The sequence below is a fragment of the Neofelis nebulosa genome, chromosome 1 (assembly GCF_028018385.1).
Source record: "Neofelis nebulosa isolate mNeoNeb1 chromosome 1, mNeoNeb1.pri, whole genome shotgun sequence".
Classification (NCBI taxonomy): Eukaryota; Metazoa; Chordata; class Mammalia; order Carnivora; family Felidae; genus Neofelis; species Neofelis nebulosa.
The window spans coordinates 103,820,153-103,840,367 of NC_080782.1; the positions used below are offsets into that span (position 1 = coordinate 103,820,153).

Below are 20,215 nucleotides of genomic sequence, written 5' to 3' on the forward strand. Positions count from 1 at the left end.
AGTGTCTCCTGAGTTGTTAATTTTAGCCACTCTGACTGGTGTGAGGTGGTATCTCAATGTCGTTTTGATTTGTATTTCCCTAATGATGAGTGATGTCGACAATCTTTTCATCAATCAGGAAAAAGTATCCAAATGTAAAAAGACACTCTCTTTAGCAAATGGTGCTGGGAGAACTGGACAGCAACATGCAGAAGAATGAAACTAGACCACTTTCTTAAACCATACAAAAAAATAAACTCAAAATGGATAAAAGAGCTAAAATGTGAGACAGGAAATCATCAAAACCCTACAGGAGAAAACGGGCAACAACATCTTTGACCTCAGATGCAGCCATTTCTTGCTCGACATATCTCCAAAGGCAAGGGAAATAAAGCAAGAATGAACTATTGGGACCTCATCAAGATAAAAAGTTTCTGCACTGCAAAGGAAACAATCAACAAAACTAAAAGGCAACCAACAGAATGGGAGAAGATATGTACAAATGACCTATCAGATAAAGGGTTAGTATCCAAAATGTATAAAGAACTTACCAAACTTATCTGAAAAACAACCCAGTAAAGAAATGTATTGAAGACATGAATAGATACTTTTCCAAAGAAGACATCCAGGAGGCCAACAGACACATGAAAAGATGCTCAACATCACTCATCATCAGGATAATTATTCTAGCTTTAAAGTATTCATATATTTCCTCTCCAGAATTGTTGTTTTTCAAATTGTCTTTACCACTCATGACCGTTCAATCTTGTGTATATAATAATTTTAGAATCAGCTCACTGTTTTACAAAACCAGTTAGGATCTTAACAGTCATTACAGGGTTGTTTGGCCTCTAAAAGGCATCAGTATTTTTTGTGTGTAGTTTATGAAATTAAGTTGTGTCTCAGAAACCATAATTTAGATGTCTGTCACCTAGAAAATTAAGGACCCAAGAGCCATGACTCAGCTTCAAACAAAGTATTAACCTTCCGAATAGTATGAACAAACTACCACAGACAGACAAGTGGAACAACATGAAACTAAATACCTTGAGCACAACAAAGGAAATCATCAACTAAGTCAAAAGACAACCTGTGGAATGGGAGAAAATATTTGCAAACCATTTATCTGTTAGTTTAATACCCAAAATATAAAATGAATGCTTAGAAGTGCCTGGGTGGCTCAGTCAGTTGAGCATTTGACTCTTGATTTCCACTTGGGTCATGATCTCACCATCATGAGATATAGCCCCACATCAGGCTCCACACTGACAGCGTGGAGACTGCTTGGGATTCTCCCTCTCTCTCTCTGCTCCTCTCCAGCTTATGTGCGCACAAGAACACACTCTCTCTCTCAAAATAAACATTAAAAAAAAAACGTTAAATCCCTATAATTCAAAGAAAATAACCTAGTTAAAAAATATGAAAAAGGACTGAATAGAATTTTTTCAAAGCCATACAAAAGGCCAACAGGTATATGTAAATATCTTCAACATCACTAATCATGGAAATGCAAATCAAACCCACAATGAGGTATCACCTCAAATGTCTGAACAACCATTATCAAACACAAATAAAGAAAACACAAAATAACAAGTGTTGGTAAGGAAAACCAGTTTACAGAAAACTGGTATGTTTGTGTACTGCTGGCGGGAATGTAAAATAGCACAGCCACTATGAACAACAGTGTTAAGGCTCCTCAAAAAAATTAAACATACAGGGCCACCTGGCTACCTCAGTCAGTAGAGCATGTGATTCTTGATCTCCTGGTTGTGAGTTTGAGCCCCACATTGGGGGTAGACACTATTTTAAAGAAAATAAAATCTTAAAAAAAATTTTTAAATAGAACTATCCTATGATTCAGCAATCCCTCTTCTGGGTATACATCTAGAAGAAATTAAAACAGGAGTTCAAAGAGATATCTGCATTCCCAAATTTATCATAGCACTATTTAAAATAGCAAAGAGGGGCGCGCCTGGGTGGTTCAGTTGGTTGAACGTCTGACTTCGGCTCAGGTCAGGATCTCGCAGTTTGTGAGTTCGAGCCCCACGTCGAGCTCTGTGCTGACAGCTCAGAGTCTGGAGCCTGTTTCGGATTCTGTGTCTCCCTCTCTCTGCCCCCTCCCCACTCATGCTCTGTCTCTGTCTCTCAAAAAGAATAAACATTAAAAACAAATTTTTTTAATAAAAAATCAAATCAAATCAAATAGCACAGAGGGGCTCCTGGGTGGCTCAGTGGGTTAAGTGTCCAACTCCTGATTTCCACTCAGGTCATGATCTCATGGTCATGAGACTGAGCCTTGTGTTAGGCTACACACTGAGGGTGGAGCCTGCTTAAGATTCTCTCCTCCCTCTGGCCCTCCCCTGTACATGTGCATGCTTTCTCTCTCTCAAAAAAACATAAACAAAAGCAATATAACTTATTAAGAAAATAATAAAACAGCCAAGAGATGGAGACAATCTAAATGGTCATGGAGAGAGAAGTGAAACAGGAAAATGTGATATATACGTACAATGGAATATTATTTGGCCACAAAGAAAGAAGGAAATAGTGTCACATGCTGCAACACAGGTGAAACTTCAAAACAATATGCAAGGTGAAATATGCCAGTCGCAGAAAGACAAATACTGTATGATTCCACTTATATGATGTATCTAAACAAACCAAACTCACAGAAACAGAAAGTAGAAGGATGGCAGCCAGGGACTGGGGTTAAAATAGAAGCAGAGTTGTTACTCAATTTATAGAATGTATCTGTCATACAAGATGAAAAGGTCTAGAAATCTTATGTCCAACACCTTGCTAATAGTTTATAATACTCTACTACGCAATTTAAAAACTTGTTAGGACCAGGGCACCTGGGTGGCTCAGTCACTTAAGCGTCTGACTTTGGCTCAGGTCATGATCTCACAGTTTGTGGGTTCCAGCCCCGTGTCAGGTTCTGTGCTGACAGCTCAGAGCCTGATTAATGCCTGCTTCGGATTCCCTGTCTCCCTCTCTGCCCCTCCCCCACTCACACTCTGTCTTTCTCTCTCAAAAATGAATGACACTAAAAAAAAATTATCAAATTGTTAGGACAGCACATCTCACATGCTTTTTACCACATTTAAAAAAAACAAACTCAGCAGGATATACATATTCAAACTGCTAAAAACCAAAAATAAAGAGAAAATCTTTATAAAAAATGATAAGCCCATGCAAACACTAACCAAAAGCCAGCTGTAGCAAAGTTAAGCTTCAGAACAAAGAGCAGTATCAGAATGATATCCACAAATGATAAAGGGTAATTTCACCAAGAAGATACAACAATCCTAGATATGTACGCACCTAATAAGAGAGCTTCAAAAGTCATGAAAACAAATAGAACTCAGAAGAACAATAGGCAAATTCATAATTACAGCTGGAAATGTCACACTCCCCATTCAGTAACTAACAGAAGATGTAGATAAAGTCAGTAAAGGTATAGAGAATACCTCGATAAAAGGATAGGATCAGTTCTTTTCTCAATTTTTTCACTGGAGGATAAATCCACAATGTCATCTATATTTTGTATGCAAGAAAGTTTCTGTTCCTTATTGCCTTCATCTTCATTCATCTCAGGCCTTAAAGACGGACTGTTATCTATGAATACAAAATGCATGTTATTCTAAAAAACGAAAACATCCACTTTTTAAAGCACACAGGAATTTACATAAAACAGTCTATTCCTACAAATCATTAATCCATTCCACAATTTCCAATATCCAAGGCAGACATCTTAATTTTAGAACATTTATGAAAATTTAGTCAACTCACAACTGTATAAATTTTAACTGTGTTTTATAGATCAGCCCAAATTTCCTGGGCAGTTTGTAAAATTTAAGCGTTATTAATTGCTGCTACTCAGGAGAAGTATTTAAATTACATACATCATGACAGTACATCTCTTCTCAAGTTATATAGGGACTATCAATACATGTAAGAAACTTACTTATGTATTTTTCACCTTTAGAATGATCTAACTGAACAGTGGCATTTCCTGAAAGATTCTTTACTTCCTGTTTAGCAGTTTCATCCTGATTCTTTCTTCTTCTTTTCTTTTGATTTAGGTCTGTTTCTAATGCAATCTGTTCTGAATCCTGTTCTGATAAAGTCTGAGACTGTTGTTCTTCTTCACCCGTTTGAGCATCCTTTTGAGACTGTTCTGTATCTGAAATTTTGCTGCTCAGAGACTCATCTGGATCATCATTTCCTCCTTCACTGGCAACTTTTTTTGCTTTGAAAATAAAAGATACTGTTATAAACATATAAATAACCTACAGAAAAATCTTAAAGATGAAGAAGATAAATACTCAGGGATATGTGGGCAAAACTTTGAAGACAACCTAAAATACCCAATTGGGACTAAAGAAGCTGTAACACGTTTATGGTATAAAAATCCACAGAACAAATAATAATGAGGTAGGCTTGTAAGTAGTAATGTAAAAGATTTCAAAAGGTATTTTTGCACAAAAAACTCAAGTTGCAGAGAACATAGAGATTATGATCTCATTTTTATTAAGCAAAAACAATTACATATCCTCTAAGACACACATATACTTCAATAGAAGTGTTTACTAACAGTTATCCCTAGAAAATCTGGACAATTTGATTTGAAGGCAGGGTAGGAAAGAGAATTCACCATTTTCTGTATTATTTGTTTTTCAATGAACAACCCTTTCTAACAAATATTTTTAGGGGCATCTGGGTAGCTTGGTTGGGTAAGTATACAACTCTTTTTTTTTTTTAATTTTTTTTTTTTCAACGTTTTTTATTTATTTTTGGGACAGAGAGAGACAGAGCATGAGCGGGGGAGGGTCAGAGAGAGAGAGGGAGACACAGATCAGAAACAGGCTCCGAGCCATCAGCCCAGAGCCCGACGCGGGGCTCGAACTCACAGACCGCAAGATCGTGACCTGGCTGAAGTCGGACGCTTAACCGACTGCGCCACCCAGGCACCCCATAAGTATACAACTCTTGATTTCAGCTCAGGTCATGATCCCGGGTTGTGGGATCAAGCCCTGCTTCAGCCTCACCGCTGAACAGGGACCCTGCTTAAGATTCTCTCTCTCTCAAAAAAAAAAAACAAACAAAAAATATTTTCAAACAATATTTTAAACAATTTTAAACAATTTTTAAAATACCCTTTTAATGAAGACATATTATTAGTCAATTGCATCAAAAGATAAAAATATGTAAAATTTAAAAAAAGAAATGACAAATCACCATGGAGACATCAACCAAAAGCAAACTTCACAACAACTGTTGATCAAGACATCTCTAAAAGTATCTAGTCTTAAAAACAAAAAAAACCCTAATCTTAAAAAATAATAAAATTAACATCATTTAATTTGTTAAAAAAAAAAATCAAAATAAGAATTTACAACTGAGAACACTGGATTTCCTAACAGAATAATAATCAGCAATTTTTAAATTCTGAGACTTGTTATAAAAAAACTATAAAAAGTTCTCACATTAAATAAAACACAACATGTTATTTATGATATGACCTATAACATAATAATCATGTTAATATATCTATTTTAATTTCCCAGGGCCATAAAAGTTAAAAAAAAAAAAAAAACACTAAAAAATGTAATAATTTTATAGTTACCAACACTATTTTTTTTTTAATTTTTTTTTTAATGTTTTTTATTTATTTTTGAGACAGAGAGAGACAGAGCATGAACGGGGGAGGAGCAGAGAGGGAGGGAGACACAGAATCGGAAGCAGGCTCCAGGCTCTGAGCCATCAGCCCAGAGCCCGACGCGGGGCTCGAACTCACGGACCACGAGATCGTGACCTGAGCCGAAGTCGGACGCTTAACCGACTGAGCCACCCAGGCGCCCCTTACCAACACTATTTTTAAAAAGATAGAGACATCATCCTCCAAGAAAAGAAATGCTGGACTGCTCTGTGCAGAAGACAATTAATGCAGCAAGCAGGCCTCACAGCCATCCCTTGAAAGGCCTGATTAAAATGTTGACCCTTAGGCTGTGTCTGGAAACATAGGTTTGGGGAGAATTCACACCAGCCTGACAAAAGTGAATCGGTATGCCTAAAATGTCTGTAGCAACAATATGGTTTATGCTGAACAACTGCTTTCATTTTGGGAGTTCCAAATTCTGATATGTGCCAGGCAGAAGGTGTCTACATTGCTAGCCTCCAATAAAAACCTTGGACCCTCAGTTTCTAACAAGAAAGCTGGCAGACAACTTTTTATCTATCTCATCATAACTTGTTGCTACAGAAATGAAGCACTTCCTGTGGGACTCTAGGAGAGAGGACTCTTATAAGCTTGTACCTGGATTTTCCTAGACTTTGAGCCATGCATCTTCTCCCTTTGCTAATTCTGTTCCATAGCCTTTCACTGTAAGAAATCTCAGCTGGTGTAAAACCATACACTGCATCTTTTGAGTCTCCTAGCAAATAATCCAACCTCGCATTAGTCTTGCAGACCCCCAAAGCAGGCTCTCACAGCCCTAGGTTTGAGTCCTACATCTGTCAATACTTAAACTGTGAGACCATAGGGAGAGTTAACAAGATCTCCAGGGCTGCTTCCCAGTGACTAAAACATGTGGAAAGGGTCTGGGATGTGAACAACCTAACATATAAACTTCCCCATAGTTCCACGATTCTTTAAAGTACTTGATGTAACTAAACATTATCCTCCTAGATCAGAATTCAAATAATCAAGAAAATATTTGCCTAAAAATAGACATGCCTGCATATACACAAGTTTCTACCTAGCACCAATCAACACTAACCCTCAGAAATAAACTGTGCTCAAACAATGCAATTCAGTCACAAGCAAAAGTATCAGAGTCCCATTTTTTAAACATTAGAACTTTGTGTCAGGTTTGTTTTACAAAGGAAAATGATAATATGTAACCAAACATGACACCCCCAAATTCCAGTGTTCTTTTATTAGCTACAACAACACTCTAGAAGCAAGAAAGATGTCAAATAGCCCAGCCATGCAAATTATTAAATTTAAAAGGAAGTGCTATTTTAGGCCAGATAACTGGGAGACTGAAGAAAAATCAAGTCTCCCCAAACGGATGCCCTGATGATCTCAACTACCTGAACTACAGAGGAATGCTCAAAGACTCGAGGGATAATATTCCAAGTGTATCACTATTAAATAATAGAACATGCTTCCTTTTAAAATACCTTTTACATTTTTCCGTGGTTTAGAAGATTTCTTCTCCTTTGAACTCTGATTTTTAACAGATTTTTGTTTTCTTTTCTCTTCTTCAGCAAGAACTTTCTGAAGCAAATGAGCAAAAAAATCGAAGTCAAAAGGGCGCTTTTCCTCTGTTTAAAAAAAAGAGAAAAAGAACCCACAAGTTTATATTTTAAAAAAAGAAAAAGAATTTTCAAGTTAAGTACCATACATCAAAAGCAAATGGGCTTATTAGGAGAATGGATAACCAACTCTAGTCACTGTAGAAGAGACTCACAAAAGAAAACTGAGCAATAAATAGGAACAAGTTACATCAGTTTAAAAAACAAAAAAACAATTATGTACTGATATAAGCAATATTATAGGTAAATCTCAAAATGTTGACTGAAAGAAGCCAGACATAAGAGAGCACATGCTGTATGATTCCATGAGTAAGAAGTTCTAGAACAAGCAAAACTAATCTATGGTGATTCAAATGAAAATAGCAGTTGCCCTGCATCAGGATAGCTGTGGAGACTGACTACAAAGGGACACAGGGGCCTTTCTGTTCGATGAAAACATTCCATACCTTGTTTTGGGTGGTGGTTGCACAAGTATACCCTATGTCAAAACTCAAACTATAAATTGCACTGTACGTACATTACAAATCAACTTTGAGAAAAGACCAGATGACTAACTCCTCAAAGCCTCTCTACCTCATGTCCTCTCTTCATCACAACCCTTTCACTATTTAATCTTCCAAATATCAGCAAAGAGGGAAGCAAGTGAATATTGATCAGGACCATTCTCACTAAATACCCATCAATGTCATTACATCAGAAAGAGCCATGGGGGCACCTGGGTGGCTCAGTCGGTTAAGCGTCCGACTTCGGCTCAGGTCATGATCTCGCAGTTTGTGGGTTTGAGCCCCATATTGGGCTCTGCGCCGAGAGCTCGGAGCCTGGAGCCTGCTTTGGATTCTGTGTCTCCCTCTCTCTGCCCCTCCCCCACTTGTGCTCTGTCTCTATCAAAAATAAACATTAAAATAATAATAATAATACATTAAATTAAATTTTAAAAAACTAAAATGGGGCACCTAAGTGGCTCAGTTGGTTAAGTGCCCAACTCTTGATTTCAGCTCAGGTCATGACCTCAAGGTTTGTAAGTTCGAACCCCACAATGGGCTCCACACTAACAGTGCAGAGCCTGCTGGGATTCTCTACTCCACCATCCTCCCCTGCCACCTCTCTTCACCTCTCCCCTGATCATGCTCTCTTTCAAAATAAAAAAATGAACTTAAAAAAAATTCTCAGAAAAATTGAAAATATGAGTTCTAAAAAAAATTGCAATTTAATTTTTTGTAATTTTCCACTACAAAGCACCCAAATCAGCCAATAATAAAATTGTGTATTACAGGGGCACCTAGGTGGTGAGTCGGTTAAGCATCCAACTTCGGCTCAGGTCAGGATCTCTCAGTTTGTGGGTTTGAGTCCCGTGTCAGGCTCTGTCCTGACAGTGTGGAGCCTGCTTGGGATTCTGTGTCTCCCTCTCTCTCTCTGCTCCTCCTGACTTGCACTCTGCACCTCTCTCCCTCTCTCAAGAATAAACATTAAAAATGTTTTCAGCAAAATAAAATAATCTATTAAAATCGTCTTAACAATGGTTCCATACCCCATGAAGACTTTATGGATTTATGAATTCTCTTCTGATTATAATGCACTGAACATAATGAACAGTTGCATGACCACCTCTCCAAAATAGAGAGAAGTTTAAGACTAAAATACTCCAGATCTTCCAGGAGCTATTTTTGGAAGTGCTATCCCTAAAGACCCAATACAACGTTGTGAGTACACTCCACTCATCTCAGGGTCTCCTCGTAAGGTAAACACACGTGCTATATGACATTAAACCCCTTTTTAGGTTTTTTCCTAAGATTAGCACTACAGCAAAAGGACAGTGAATACATTTATCATGAAACATTGATAATTATCTTCCAGACAAGGAATATAGGTTTATTTTTTTTTTTTTTAACTCTTATTTGTTATTTTTTTTTTTTTAGTAATCTCTACACTCAACGTGGGGCTTGATCCCAATATCAAAAATTGCATGCTCTTCTGTTTGAGCTAGCTAGGTGCCTCTACAGGTACTATTTTAAACAATACATTTAATTTTGCTTTTTTTGTACAGATCCCTTGATATTCTTCTCTGGACTCAAAAAGAAAAAATGTTAACTGCAGTAAAGCAATTACTTAAAAGCTGAAAAATAGGTATCATCCCTTCAGGTATAAATTCAAACGCCACCTTTTCAGATAAAACTTCCCTGACTACCAATTCTACATATCCACTCTTCACTCTCTTTTTTCTTCTTAGAAACTAATCACTATCTGCAATTAACCATGACTACTGACTTTATCCTTTTCCACATCTAATTAGACTTAAGGCTCTAAAAGCAGACTTCTCATTTGCTCTGTTCACCATTATATCCTCAATGCCTAGAACATTAAACAGCTCTCAGATGTTTACTATTATTAACTGAATGAATGACTGGCCACTGGAAGGAATCATCTATACTGTTAGTTCTTCCAGAAATAATTCCTTCTTGAATAGAGTTGACTCAGAACAAAAAAACACTTAGAAAAGGTGTCTTCAGTCCCTCTATAACGTCTGGAACTCAGAACTCTGCTTACTTGCTTCTTAATGTTTTACTAATCCCTTGTCTATAGATCTGTTATCAGCTGCCAGACCTGCACTGCTCAAGAGAAAAATGTCCAGTCTCATTCTTCTTATGACAATAAAGAGAAAACACAAATCTAAAACACACCGGAACCAAACTGGTCCTTTTTTAAGATCTCCAAGTGATATATCATAAAAGAGGTCTTAATACTTACGGAAGGCTTTGTCTATTCTCCATCCATTTGTTTTCTCTTCACGTTTAAATTTATTCTGTTAACAGAAGAAAACAAAAACCTATAGTAATTTTATCCTATTAAAAAAGTGAAGATTACAGTTAAAAAATAAGCATTAAAATAAAACTTCTGGGGTGCCTGGGTGGCTCAGTTGGTTGAGGGTCTGCCTCTTGATTTCGGCTCTGGTCATGATCCCAGGGTCATGGGCTCAAGTCCTGAGTCAGGCTTCACACGAAGCATGGAGCCTGCTTGGGATTCTCTGTCTGCCTGCCTCTCTCTCTCTCTCTCTCTCTTCCTCTGCCCCTCCCCCCTGCTTGTACACTCTCTCTCTCTCTAAAACAAAAATTAAAAAAATTCTTATAACAAATGATTCTCTTGTACATAACATCTTTGCCAACAGGCAAGCTACTTAAACCTTCAGCTTTTTAAAAAGAGATGATGATCTACACTGAGCTCCCTGAACCTCCTTATAATCAACAGCATAAATCAGCAATGGAAGCTAGAGTCACAGAGGACAGAAAAAAGTTAACTAGCTTGGTAACAAATCAAACTGTAGTCAATTAAGCTAACTAATATTAACTCTTTAAAAACTAATATATTCATATCAAGTTAAACATCTTATATTACTATTCTCATGTTTTTTATGGCACAGAAGAGAGACTGTGAGAAAACAAATTTTTGAGTCAGGCCAAGTTTATCTTTAGAATCTTCTTCATATTGGGGCACCTGGGTGACTTAGTCGGTTAAGCATCCAACATTGGCTCAGGTCATGATCTCAGGGTTAGGGACTTCAAGCCCCGCAATGGGCTCTCTGCCATCAGCACAGGACCCATTTGGTTCTCTGTCCCCTTCTCTCTCTGCCCCTCCCTCGCTTACATGTGTGTGCACGCTCTCTCAAAATTAAACAAACGTTTAAAAAAAAAAAAGAGACTTCTTTATATTAAGGCACATTTCTTCATGCTTTTCTGAGCACCAGAGATCATCATTCCCTGTCACACTCCAGATTACCTCCATTAAGATGGAGATGGTTAAAGTTTAAGGTTCAATCCATCCTAACTAAGGTCATTAGGAAGTGTGAGGGTATAAGCTTGTTTGTAAGATTATCTAATCATGCAATTACATCCTGGGAGAGGGCATAATCACCAATCTCTCCCTTTTATAGATCAGTCTAAAAGCTTTTATTGAAAATACAAAAATCAAACTTTTTATTGAGAAAAAATAGAGAAAATCACAAAACAAAGAAGCGCTTCATGGCCCCCTTCTTCCCTCTGAAAGAACCTAACCACTGACCTGACTTTATTTAAAGCTCTATCTTGCTTTCCTTACTGTTTATCATTCAAGGGCACACGCATCTGTAAACTCTTTAGGTGAGCCTTGCCCATATTTTAAAAACTTCATAGGCCTTCAACATCTTTTCATCTACAGCTTATGTTTTTTCCAGTCTTTATTTTCTTCATAAAACTCATTCCCAGTAAATGACACTTAAGTTTTCAAGGATCATTATCTTTCTCCCATAAAGATCATATTATTCTTTAAACATCTCCTCAAACGTTACCTCCATAAAAATGAGAGGCTATATAACCACTAAATTGAACATCCTAAGAGAAATGCCAATAAGCTTTAGGCATTATTCAATTCTAAAACAATACTATACCATATTTTACCTAATGAGGAACATATTGAGAACAATTTAAAACATTTGTAAAGAATGTATTGATATTATTCCTTGAATTTATAGGCAGGAACTACTGCAAACTAAATTCCATGATTGTAAAATAAATCCCATAATTTCCACCACTGACTCTGATGAAGTAACTGGTTACAGGCTTACTCAACACATCCAACCACACCAAAAATAACTTTACTACTGAACAAAATAAATCAATCAACTGTTTGCAAACAATGGACAACAGCAAGAGTAAAACTACAACCTCACATTTCTGGATAGAATGGAAACATCTAAGATGTACCCATGATCACCATGGCTCTCTGGGCTAAATTCCCTAAACAATGAAGAGGAGATAAAGGCCAAAGAGAGCAGAGCTCTCAAGAGCTAGAGAATATTTAGGGGTTGTAGAGAGAAGACAGCTATACAAAAAGGAGTCTCACAAGCTTAGTGGAAGTATTCCATGGGTACTTGATCTATATCTGGGTTCCACATACCAATAGCCTAAGGCCTAGTAGAAAACAACTACTCCAGGAACAAGAAAAGAAAGATACTAGAAGTTACTTAACAGAGCAAGCTGACAGAATTCTAGCCCTCACAAAAGGAAAGACTTAGTTAATACCCAAACATTTACTTTAGACACCAGAAAAGCCACCGCTTCGAGATAAGGACCACAGTCTTAGAGCAGGCTTTCTCACTCAGGGCTCTAGCATGAGAATTAAATTCTAATGCCCTAAAGCACTCAAGATATGTAATGAATTATACCATCTCTTCTGTGCATCTCGAATAGTACTAATATGATGGTCCTCAGAGAACTTAGAAAACTAATTCAAAGGATTTTCTATGGTTCAGATAAAAAACCTAGAAAAAGGATTAGCCTAGATTTGCCTTAATAAAGCCTAAAATCAAGCCTTGACAATAACAAGGAGAGATGAGAGAATATTAACTGCCTTTTAGAACTTAATACTCTTTAAAGGAAAGAAACCAACAAACATAATCTAGACACTATCAAACATATCATCCACAATGTCCAGTACTCAGTTTAAAAAAAATCCATGGGGCGCCTAGGTAGTTCAGTTAAGCGTCCGACTTCAGCTTGGGTCATGATCTCGTGGTTTGTGAGTTCGAGCCCCACATCAGGCTCTATGCTGACAGCTTGGAGCCTGGAGCCTGCTTTGAATTCCGTATCTCCCTCTTTCTCTGCCCCTCCCCTACTCTCGCTCACGCACATGCTCTCTCTCAAAAATAAACATTAAAAAAAAAAATCTTTTAAAAAACCTCCACAAGGGACGCCTGGGAGGCTCAGCTACTTAAGCATCTGGTTCTTGGTTCTGGCCCAGGTCATGATCTCATGGTTCAGGAGTTCAAGCCCCATGTCAGGCTCTGTATATTCTCTCTCTCCCATTCTCTCTGCCCCTCCCGCTAACACACATGTGCTCTGTCTCTCCAAATAAACTTAAAAAAAAACAAAAAACAAAACAAAACTCCATAAGACATGAGAAGACAAGAAAATGTGATGCACAAAAAAATAGTCAACAGAAACAGATCTCAACATGATCTAAATGCTGAAATTAACAAACAAGAAAGTTAAAACATGTTATAAATATGTTCAATGATTTAAAGAAAAATATGGAATCAACAGGGAAATCTCAGAAGAAAGGAAACTAAGAAAAATAACCACGTGGAAATTAAAGAAATGAAAAATATGTAACATGAGAAATGAAACATTCACTGAATGGGCATATCTGCAGACTGAAGACAGCAGAAGACAGGGTGAACCTGTGAACACAGTAATGGAAACTAACCAAGTGATATAGAGAAAAAAAGATCAGGAAAAAAAAAGAACAGAGCTTTAACTTGAAGTATAATGTTATGCAGGCTAATAGACATAAGTGGAGTTCCAGAGGAAAAGGACAAAGTAGAAAAAATATTGAAAAGAAACTATCCATACGAAAATCATAACCCTACTGCTGAACACCAGAGTTAAAAACTCTCAAAAATAGAGAAAAACAATTTATCACATACAGGGGAATAAAAACAAAAAATATGACTGACTTATCATCAAAAACACTGGAGGCCAATGGGCAAGAGAATGACAATTTTAAAACACTGAAAGGAAAACCTATCAAACCACTTGCATATCCAACAAAAAAAAAACAAAAAGTAAGGTGAAATAGACTTTCAGATAAATCAAAGCTGAGAGAATTTTTCAACAGTAAATCTCCTATCCAAACCTACACGAAGAAATGAAAAGCATTGAAAATGGTGGCTAAATATTAAGGCTAGTTTCTTTTTTCTACTTTTCTACTCAATTTCCTTTAAAGACAAGACAATGGGGGCTGACAGCTTAGAGCCTTGAGCCTGTTTTCGATTCTGTGTCTACCTCCCTCACTCCCTTCCCACCCGTCTCAAAAATAATAAACATTAAAAATAAAATAAATAAATAAAGACAAAAGACTATAAGCTAAAATAAGTTCGATGTAAAATTGTATTACAGTATGTAAAAGCGAAATATATAATTACACAAAGGATGAAGGGTAGATGGAATATACTTGTAAGAGATTATTACATATGGAGTATGAAGTGTAAAGAGTAAAATGGTACAATAAAGAAAATAAGAAAGAATACTAAGATTTATCTGAATAACCCAAAAGAAGGCAGGAAACGAGGAATAAAAAACAGATGGGTAAGCGGAAAATAGTGAGGTGATAGACTTGAACCCAGTCATATCAGTTATTACATTAAAGGTAAATGAACTAAATTATTACATGGAAATGTACAACAGACATTTTATCTTTTTTTTTTTTTTTTTTTTTTTTTTTAAATCAGGGTCAACGTAAGAATTCAATGACCATGAATTGGTCTCTCTCAGAAATACAACCTATAATAAAATTAAACTAAAAGAGTGTCAGACTGGATAAATTACTGCAGCTACTATAGAATACAGTATGGATGTTGCTCAAAAATATTAAAAAATAAAATTATCACATGATCTAGCAATTCTACTTCTGCATATTTACCTGAAGGAAACAAAATCACTATCTTGAAAAGATGTATGTATCCCCAAGTTCACTGCAGCATTGTTCACTGCAGCCAAGACAATCTAAGTGTCCAGTGAGAAATGAATAAAGAAAATGTGGCACTGGCACAAAAACAGAGTAATGGAACAGAATAGAGAATCCAGAAATAAACCCACAAATGTATGACCAAGTAATCTTTGACAAAGCAGTAAAGAATATCCAATGGAATAAAGACAGTCTCTTCAGCAAATGGTGCTGGGAAAATTGGACAGCGATATGCAGAAAAATGAACCTGGACCACTTTCCACACCATACACAAAAATAAACTCAAAATGGATGAAAGACCTAAATGGAAGACAGGAAGCCACCAAAATCCTCGAGGAGAAAGCAGGCAAAAACCTCCTGACCTCGGCCATAGCAACTTCTTACTCAACACATCTCCAGAGGCAAGAGAAACAAAAGCAAAAATAAACTATTGGGACCCCATCAAAATAAAAAGTTTCTGCACAGCAAAGGAAACAATCAGCAAAACTAAAAGGCAACTGATGGAATGGGAGAAGATATTTGCAAACGACAAAGCAGATAAAGGGTTAGTATCCAAAATCTATAAAGAACTTATCAAACTCAACACCCAAAAAACAAATAGTCACGGGAAGAAATGGGCAAAAGACATGAATAGACATTTCTCCAATGAAGACACCCAGATAGCTAACCAACACATGCAAAAATGCTCCACATCACTCATCATCAGGGAAATACAAATCAAAACCACAATGAGATACCACCTCACACCTGTCAGAATAGCTAACATTAACAACTCACACAACAACAAATGTTGGAGAGGATGCAGAGAAAGAGGATCTCTTTTGCACTGCTGGCAGGAATGCAAATTGGTACAGCCACTCTGGATCACAGTATGGAGGGTCCTCAAAAAATTAAAAATAGAACTATACTACGACCCAGCAACTGCACTACTAGATATTTACCTAAGGGATACAGGTATGCTATTTCGAAGGGGCACATTCACCCCAATGTTTATAGCAGCGCTAGCAACAATAGCCAAAGTATGGAAAGAGCCCAAATGTCCAACAACGGATAAATGGATAAAGAAGATGTGGTATGTATACACACACACACACACACACACACACACACACACACACACACAACGGAGCATTACTCGGCAATCAAAACAAACGTAATCTTGCCATTTACAACTATGTGGATGGAACTGGAGGGTATTATGCTAAGCAAAATTAGTCAGAGAAAGACAAATACCATATGACTCCACTCACATGAGGACTTTAAGATACAAAACAGATGAACATAGGGAAGGGAAACAAAATAATATAAAAATGGGAGGGAGACAAAATAGAAGAGACTCTTAAATACGGAGAACAGAGAGTTACTGGAAGAATTGTGGGAGAGGAGATGGTCTAAATGGGTAATGGGCAATAAGGAATCTAGCCCTGAAATCAATGTTGCACTATATACTAACTTGGACGTAAATTAAAAATAAAAATTACAAAAGCAAAGCACAAAAAAAAAGAAAAAATGTGGTACATATGTGTGTGTATATGTGTACAGAAATATTATCCAGCCATAAAGAAGAAATTTTCCCATTTGTAACATCATGAATGGACACTGAAAGCATTATACTAAGTGATATAAATCAGAGAAAGACAATTGCTGTATGATCAATTTAGCAGCACACTAAAAGTGAATGCACCCATTACTGTACCCAAAAGTGAATGACACAAGAAAGTCAATATACGTCAAAAACTGAATATAAACACAGAAAGAGGCGAATCTATGATCATGAAGGCAGATGTCAATTCTTTGCTTCGTTAACTACTAGAACTAGACAACATATCCAACAACAGAGTATACACTCATTTCAAGTGCACCAGAAATACTGACCAAGATGAATATAACATGTTTTTAAAATAAATCTCATTAAATTTCAGAAAGACTGAAATCTTACAGCTTATATATTTGATGTTCACAATGGAATAAAACAATTACAAAACAGTAAAATATTTACCAATGTCCCAAATATTTGGAAATTAAGCACACTTCTAAATAACAGAACTACATGTAGAAAATATTTTTAACTGAGAAACACTGAAAGCAACCTATCACAATTTATGAAATGCAGTTGAAGCAGGACTCAGATGAAAATGTATAGCTTTAGGGGCGCCTGGGTGGCGCAGTCGGTTAAGCGTCCGACTTCAGCCAGGTCACGATCTTGCGGTCTGTGAGTTCGAGCCCCGCGTCGGGCTCTGGGCTGATGGCTCGGAGCCTGGAGCCTGTTTCCGATTCTGTGTCTCCCTCTTTCTCTGCCCCTCCCCCGTTCATGCTCTGTCTCTCTCTGTCCCAAAAATAAATAAAAAAACGTTGAAAAAAAAAATTTAAAAAAAAAAAAAAAAATGTATAGCTTTAAACGTCTAATTAGAAAAAAAGTACTAAAAGTCAATGTTCAAAATTTTCATCTTAAGAAGAATATAATTAAAGGCAGAATAAATAGAAGAAAATGTTGAAGAGTTAAAAAAATGAAAATCCACAATTAAAAACTTGTAACTACAGGTTGGTTCATTAGAAAGATTTGGGGAAGTCAAAATACCCTTAGCAAGACAAAGAAAAAAAAAAGAAGGAAAACGTCAATTATCAAAGAGAAATATCCTATAAAAATTAAAATGATTACTGAACAGTATGAAAACTTCATGCCTATAAATTCAACAACTTAGCATCAAAACTGACAAGAAAAAAACTGAGTATCTGAATATACCTATATGTATTAAAGAAACTGAACTTAAAATCCTTCCTCAAAGAAAATTACAGGTCTGAAGGTTTTCACTGTTGAATTCTATTGAACACTAAAGGAGAAATCATATTAATCGTAAATTCATTCAGATAAAAGAAAAAAAAAAAAAGACAAAAACACTGTCCAACTCATTTTCTATAACCAGCATAATCCTGGTACCAAAATACGATAAAGGCATTAAAAGAAAGTTGTAAAATATCCTTCATAGGGCGGCTGGCTGGTTGAGTTGGTTAAGTGTCCAACTCTTGATTTCAGCTCAGATCATTTCAGTCATGAGTTCCAGCCCCGCATTAAGCTCTGTGCTAACAGTGCAGAGCCTGCTTGGGATTCTCTCTCTCCCTCTGTCTCGCTGCCCCCTCCTCTCTCACAAATAAATCAATAATAAATAAATATTCAAAATATCCCTCATGAACAAAGATGCAAAAAATCCTCAAGAGGGGCACCTGGGTGACTCAGTCAGTTGAGCATCTAGCTTTGGCTCAGATCGTGACCTCATCGTTCATAAATTCATTAGTTTGAATCCTCCATCAGGCTGGCTGCTGTCAGCACAGAGCCTCCCTCAGATCCCCTGATCACGTCTCTCTCTGCCCCTCCCTGGCTCACGTGCATGCACTCTCTATGACCTTAAAAAAAAAAAAAATTCTCAAGAAAATATAATAAAATCCAACATCAGAAAGAATAGCACAAGTCTGGTTTGATATTTGAAAACCAATACAATCCACTAGTCTAAATTTTCACTTTTCTAAATTTTGCCCAAAGATTTGTTAGAACTACATTAAACTTAGGGGAGGAGTCTAAACAATTTTGGGGAGAAATAGTTTAGTGACAAATTTATCATTAATTACTCAGATCAGAGGGCTCCCCTAGACAATTTCTAGCCTTCACATACTTTAACATTTTCTTCTCCTTATATCAAAGATCAACATTAGAAAAGGAACATAGATAATATAAACAATTCTTCTTTTGCAGAAATAGAATAACCATTACACCATATAATGGTCCCCAGGTAATGGATCCATGCCTATGGTAGCACAAGAACAAAACATCTGTCTTTCCTGATAGTTTAATTAATGAAGAAAAAAAACCCATGGTTGAATAAAGAGCTCACTATAGGAGTGCCTGGGTGGCTCAGTCGGTTGAGTGTCTGACTTCGGCTCAGGTCATGGTCTTGTAGTCTGTGAGTTCAAGCCCCATGTCATGTTCTGTGCTGACAGCTCAGAGCCTGGAGCCTGCTTCAGATTCTGTCTCTATCTCTCTCTTGCCCCTCCCCTGCTCTCACTGTGTGTCTCTCTCTCTCACAAAAATAAAATTAAAAATTAAAAAAAAATTTCTTTAATAAAAAAAGAGCTCACAATATATTGAAAACGCATAGGGCCGCCGGGGTGGCTCAGTCAGTTGAGCGAACGACTGCAGCTCAGGTCATGATCTCATGGTTTGTGAGTTCGAGCCCCGTGTTGGGCTCTGTGCTGACAGCTCAGAGCCTGAAGCCTGCTTCGGATTCTGTCTTCCTCTATCTGCCCCTCCCTCACTCATGCTCTGTATCTGTCTCAGAAATAAATATTAAAAAAAATTTTTTTAATTGAAAATGCATGAGAGCCAACATAGTGTGCACTCATATGCACTCCATCCCAGGAAACTTGTAACTAAGCTTCTCACAAAGGGAAAAATAAAACAGAGAATACTACTCACTCTGTTAGGCATAGTAAAGCACATCACTGCTCTTATTAGTAGTGGCCCTGTCCACAAAGTTAAGGTAGTCTAAGAAAGCAACAGTTAGATCAGATCATGGGAATTATCTAATTTAGCATGCCTCTCTTCATGCCTTCCTAGGAAATTAAGCAATACACTCTGTTCAAAATCTACCCTTAATCCAAATACGTATTCTGAAACATTTATTCTTCCCTCTTCGTTACATAATGCTTCTTTTATCTTAGATTCAGGGTTTTATGGGTACTCCCTAAAATCCATTCTAGAAGTGAGCAAGACATAGATAATACACTAAAGGTAAGGAGATTGTACTCATATTAGAATTCAGTAATACTGCATTACTTTCTGAGCTGTAAAAAAGGACACATGTACTCAAAACTAGTAATGAATAAGGATGAACTGAGATGTAAACAAAAGTTAAAAAAACAGTATTAGTAATTTTTGGTCCTTTTCCAATCAACAAATGTATTGGGTTTACTTTACCTTAATTTCTATCCTTGCTCTGTGAGGAAAAAGCTGTCCAATCATAGAAAAGTCAGTTCCTACCATGCTGATGGCTAAAAAAAACATATCTGTTTCTGTAAAAATAAAAGATTTAGAAAGAATGAAAATTAATCTCAATATTTCAGAGGAAAAAAAAATCTTACATGAAGTATATATTTTGAGTTAAAAATAAATTTGAGAGTATCTAATAGTCTTTTATTAAAGGCCAGAAAATCTTTAGTCAATTTTATTGCTAAGAACTTCATGCATCTAAAATAATGTCTAAACTTTTATACAGAAACACAAGAAATTTATAAACTCATACCAAGAAGCTAAAATTAGGAAGAGAGGGAAGAGAAGGGGAAGAAGAGAAGAAAGAGAAAGGAGGAAGGAGGGGAAAGAGAAGAGGAAGAAGAAGAAAACAACATTCTGCCTATCTGGTCTCAAAGT

General features: G+C 36.7%; 1 protein-coding gene across 8 annotated transcripts in view; it reads right to left on the minus strand.

Moving 5' to 3' along the window:
* Positions 1 to 20,215, minus strand: part of BDP1 (B double prime 1, subunit of RNA polymerase III transcription initiation factor IIIB) — a 99,080-nt gene that overhangs the window by 66,303 nt on the left and 12,562 nt on the right. For all 8 annotated transcript variants that reach the window (XM_058730160.1, XM_058730139.1, XM_058730156.1 and 5 more), the window contains 5 exons: positions 19,766 to 19,860; positions 10,048 to 10,102; positions 7,168 to 7,311; positions 3,947 to 4,231; positions 3,450 to 3,597 (listed from right to left, as the gene is read on the minus strand). In XM_058730160.1, the coding sequence (XP_058586143.1) occupies positions 3,450 to 3,597; positions 3,947 to 4,231; positions 7,168 to 7,311; positions 10,048 to 10,102; positions 19,766 to 19,860 (727 nt within the window). The remainder of the gene's footprint in view (positions 1 to 3,449; positions 3,598 to 3,946; positions 4,232 to 7,167; positions 7,312 to 10,047; positions 10,103 to 19,765; positions 19,861 to 20,215) is intronic.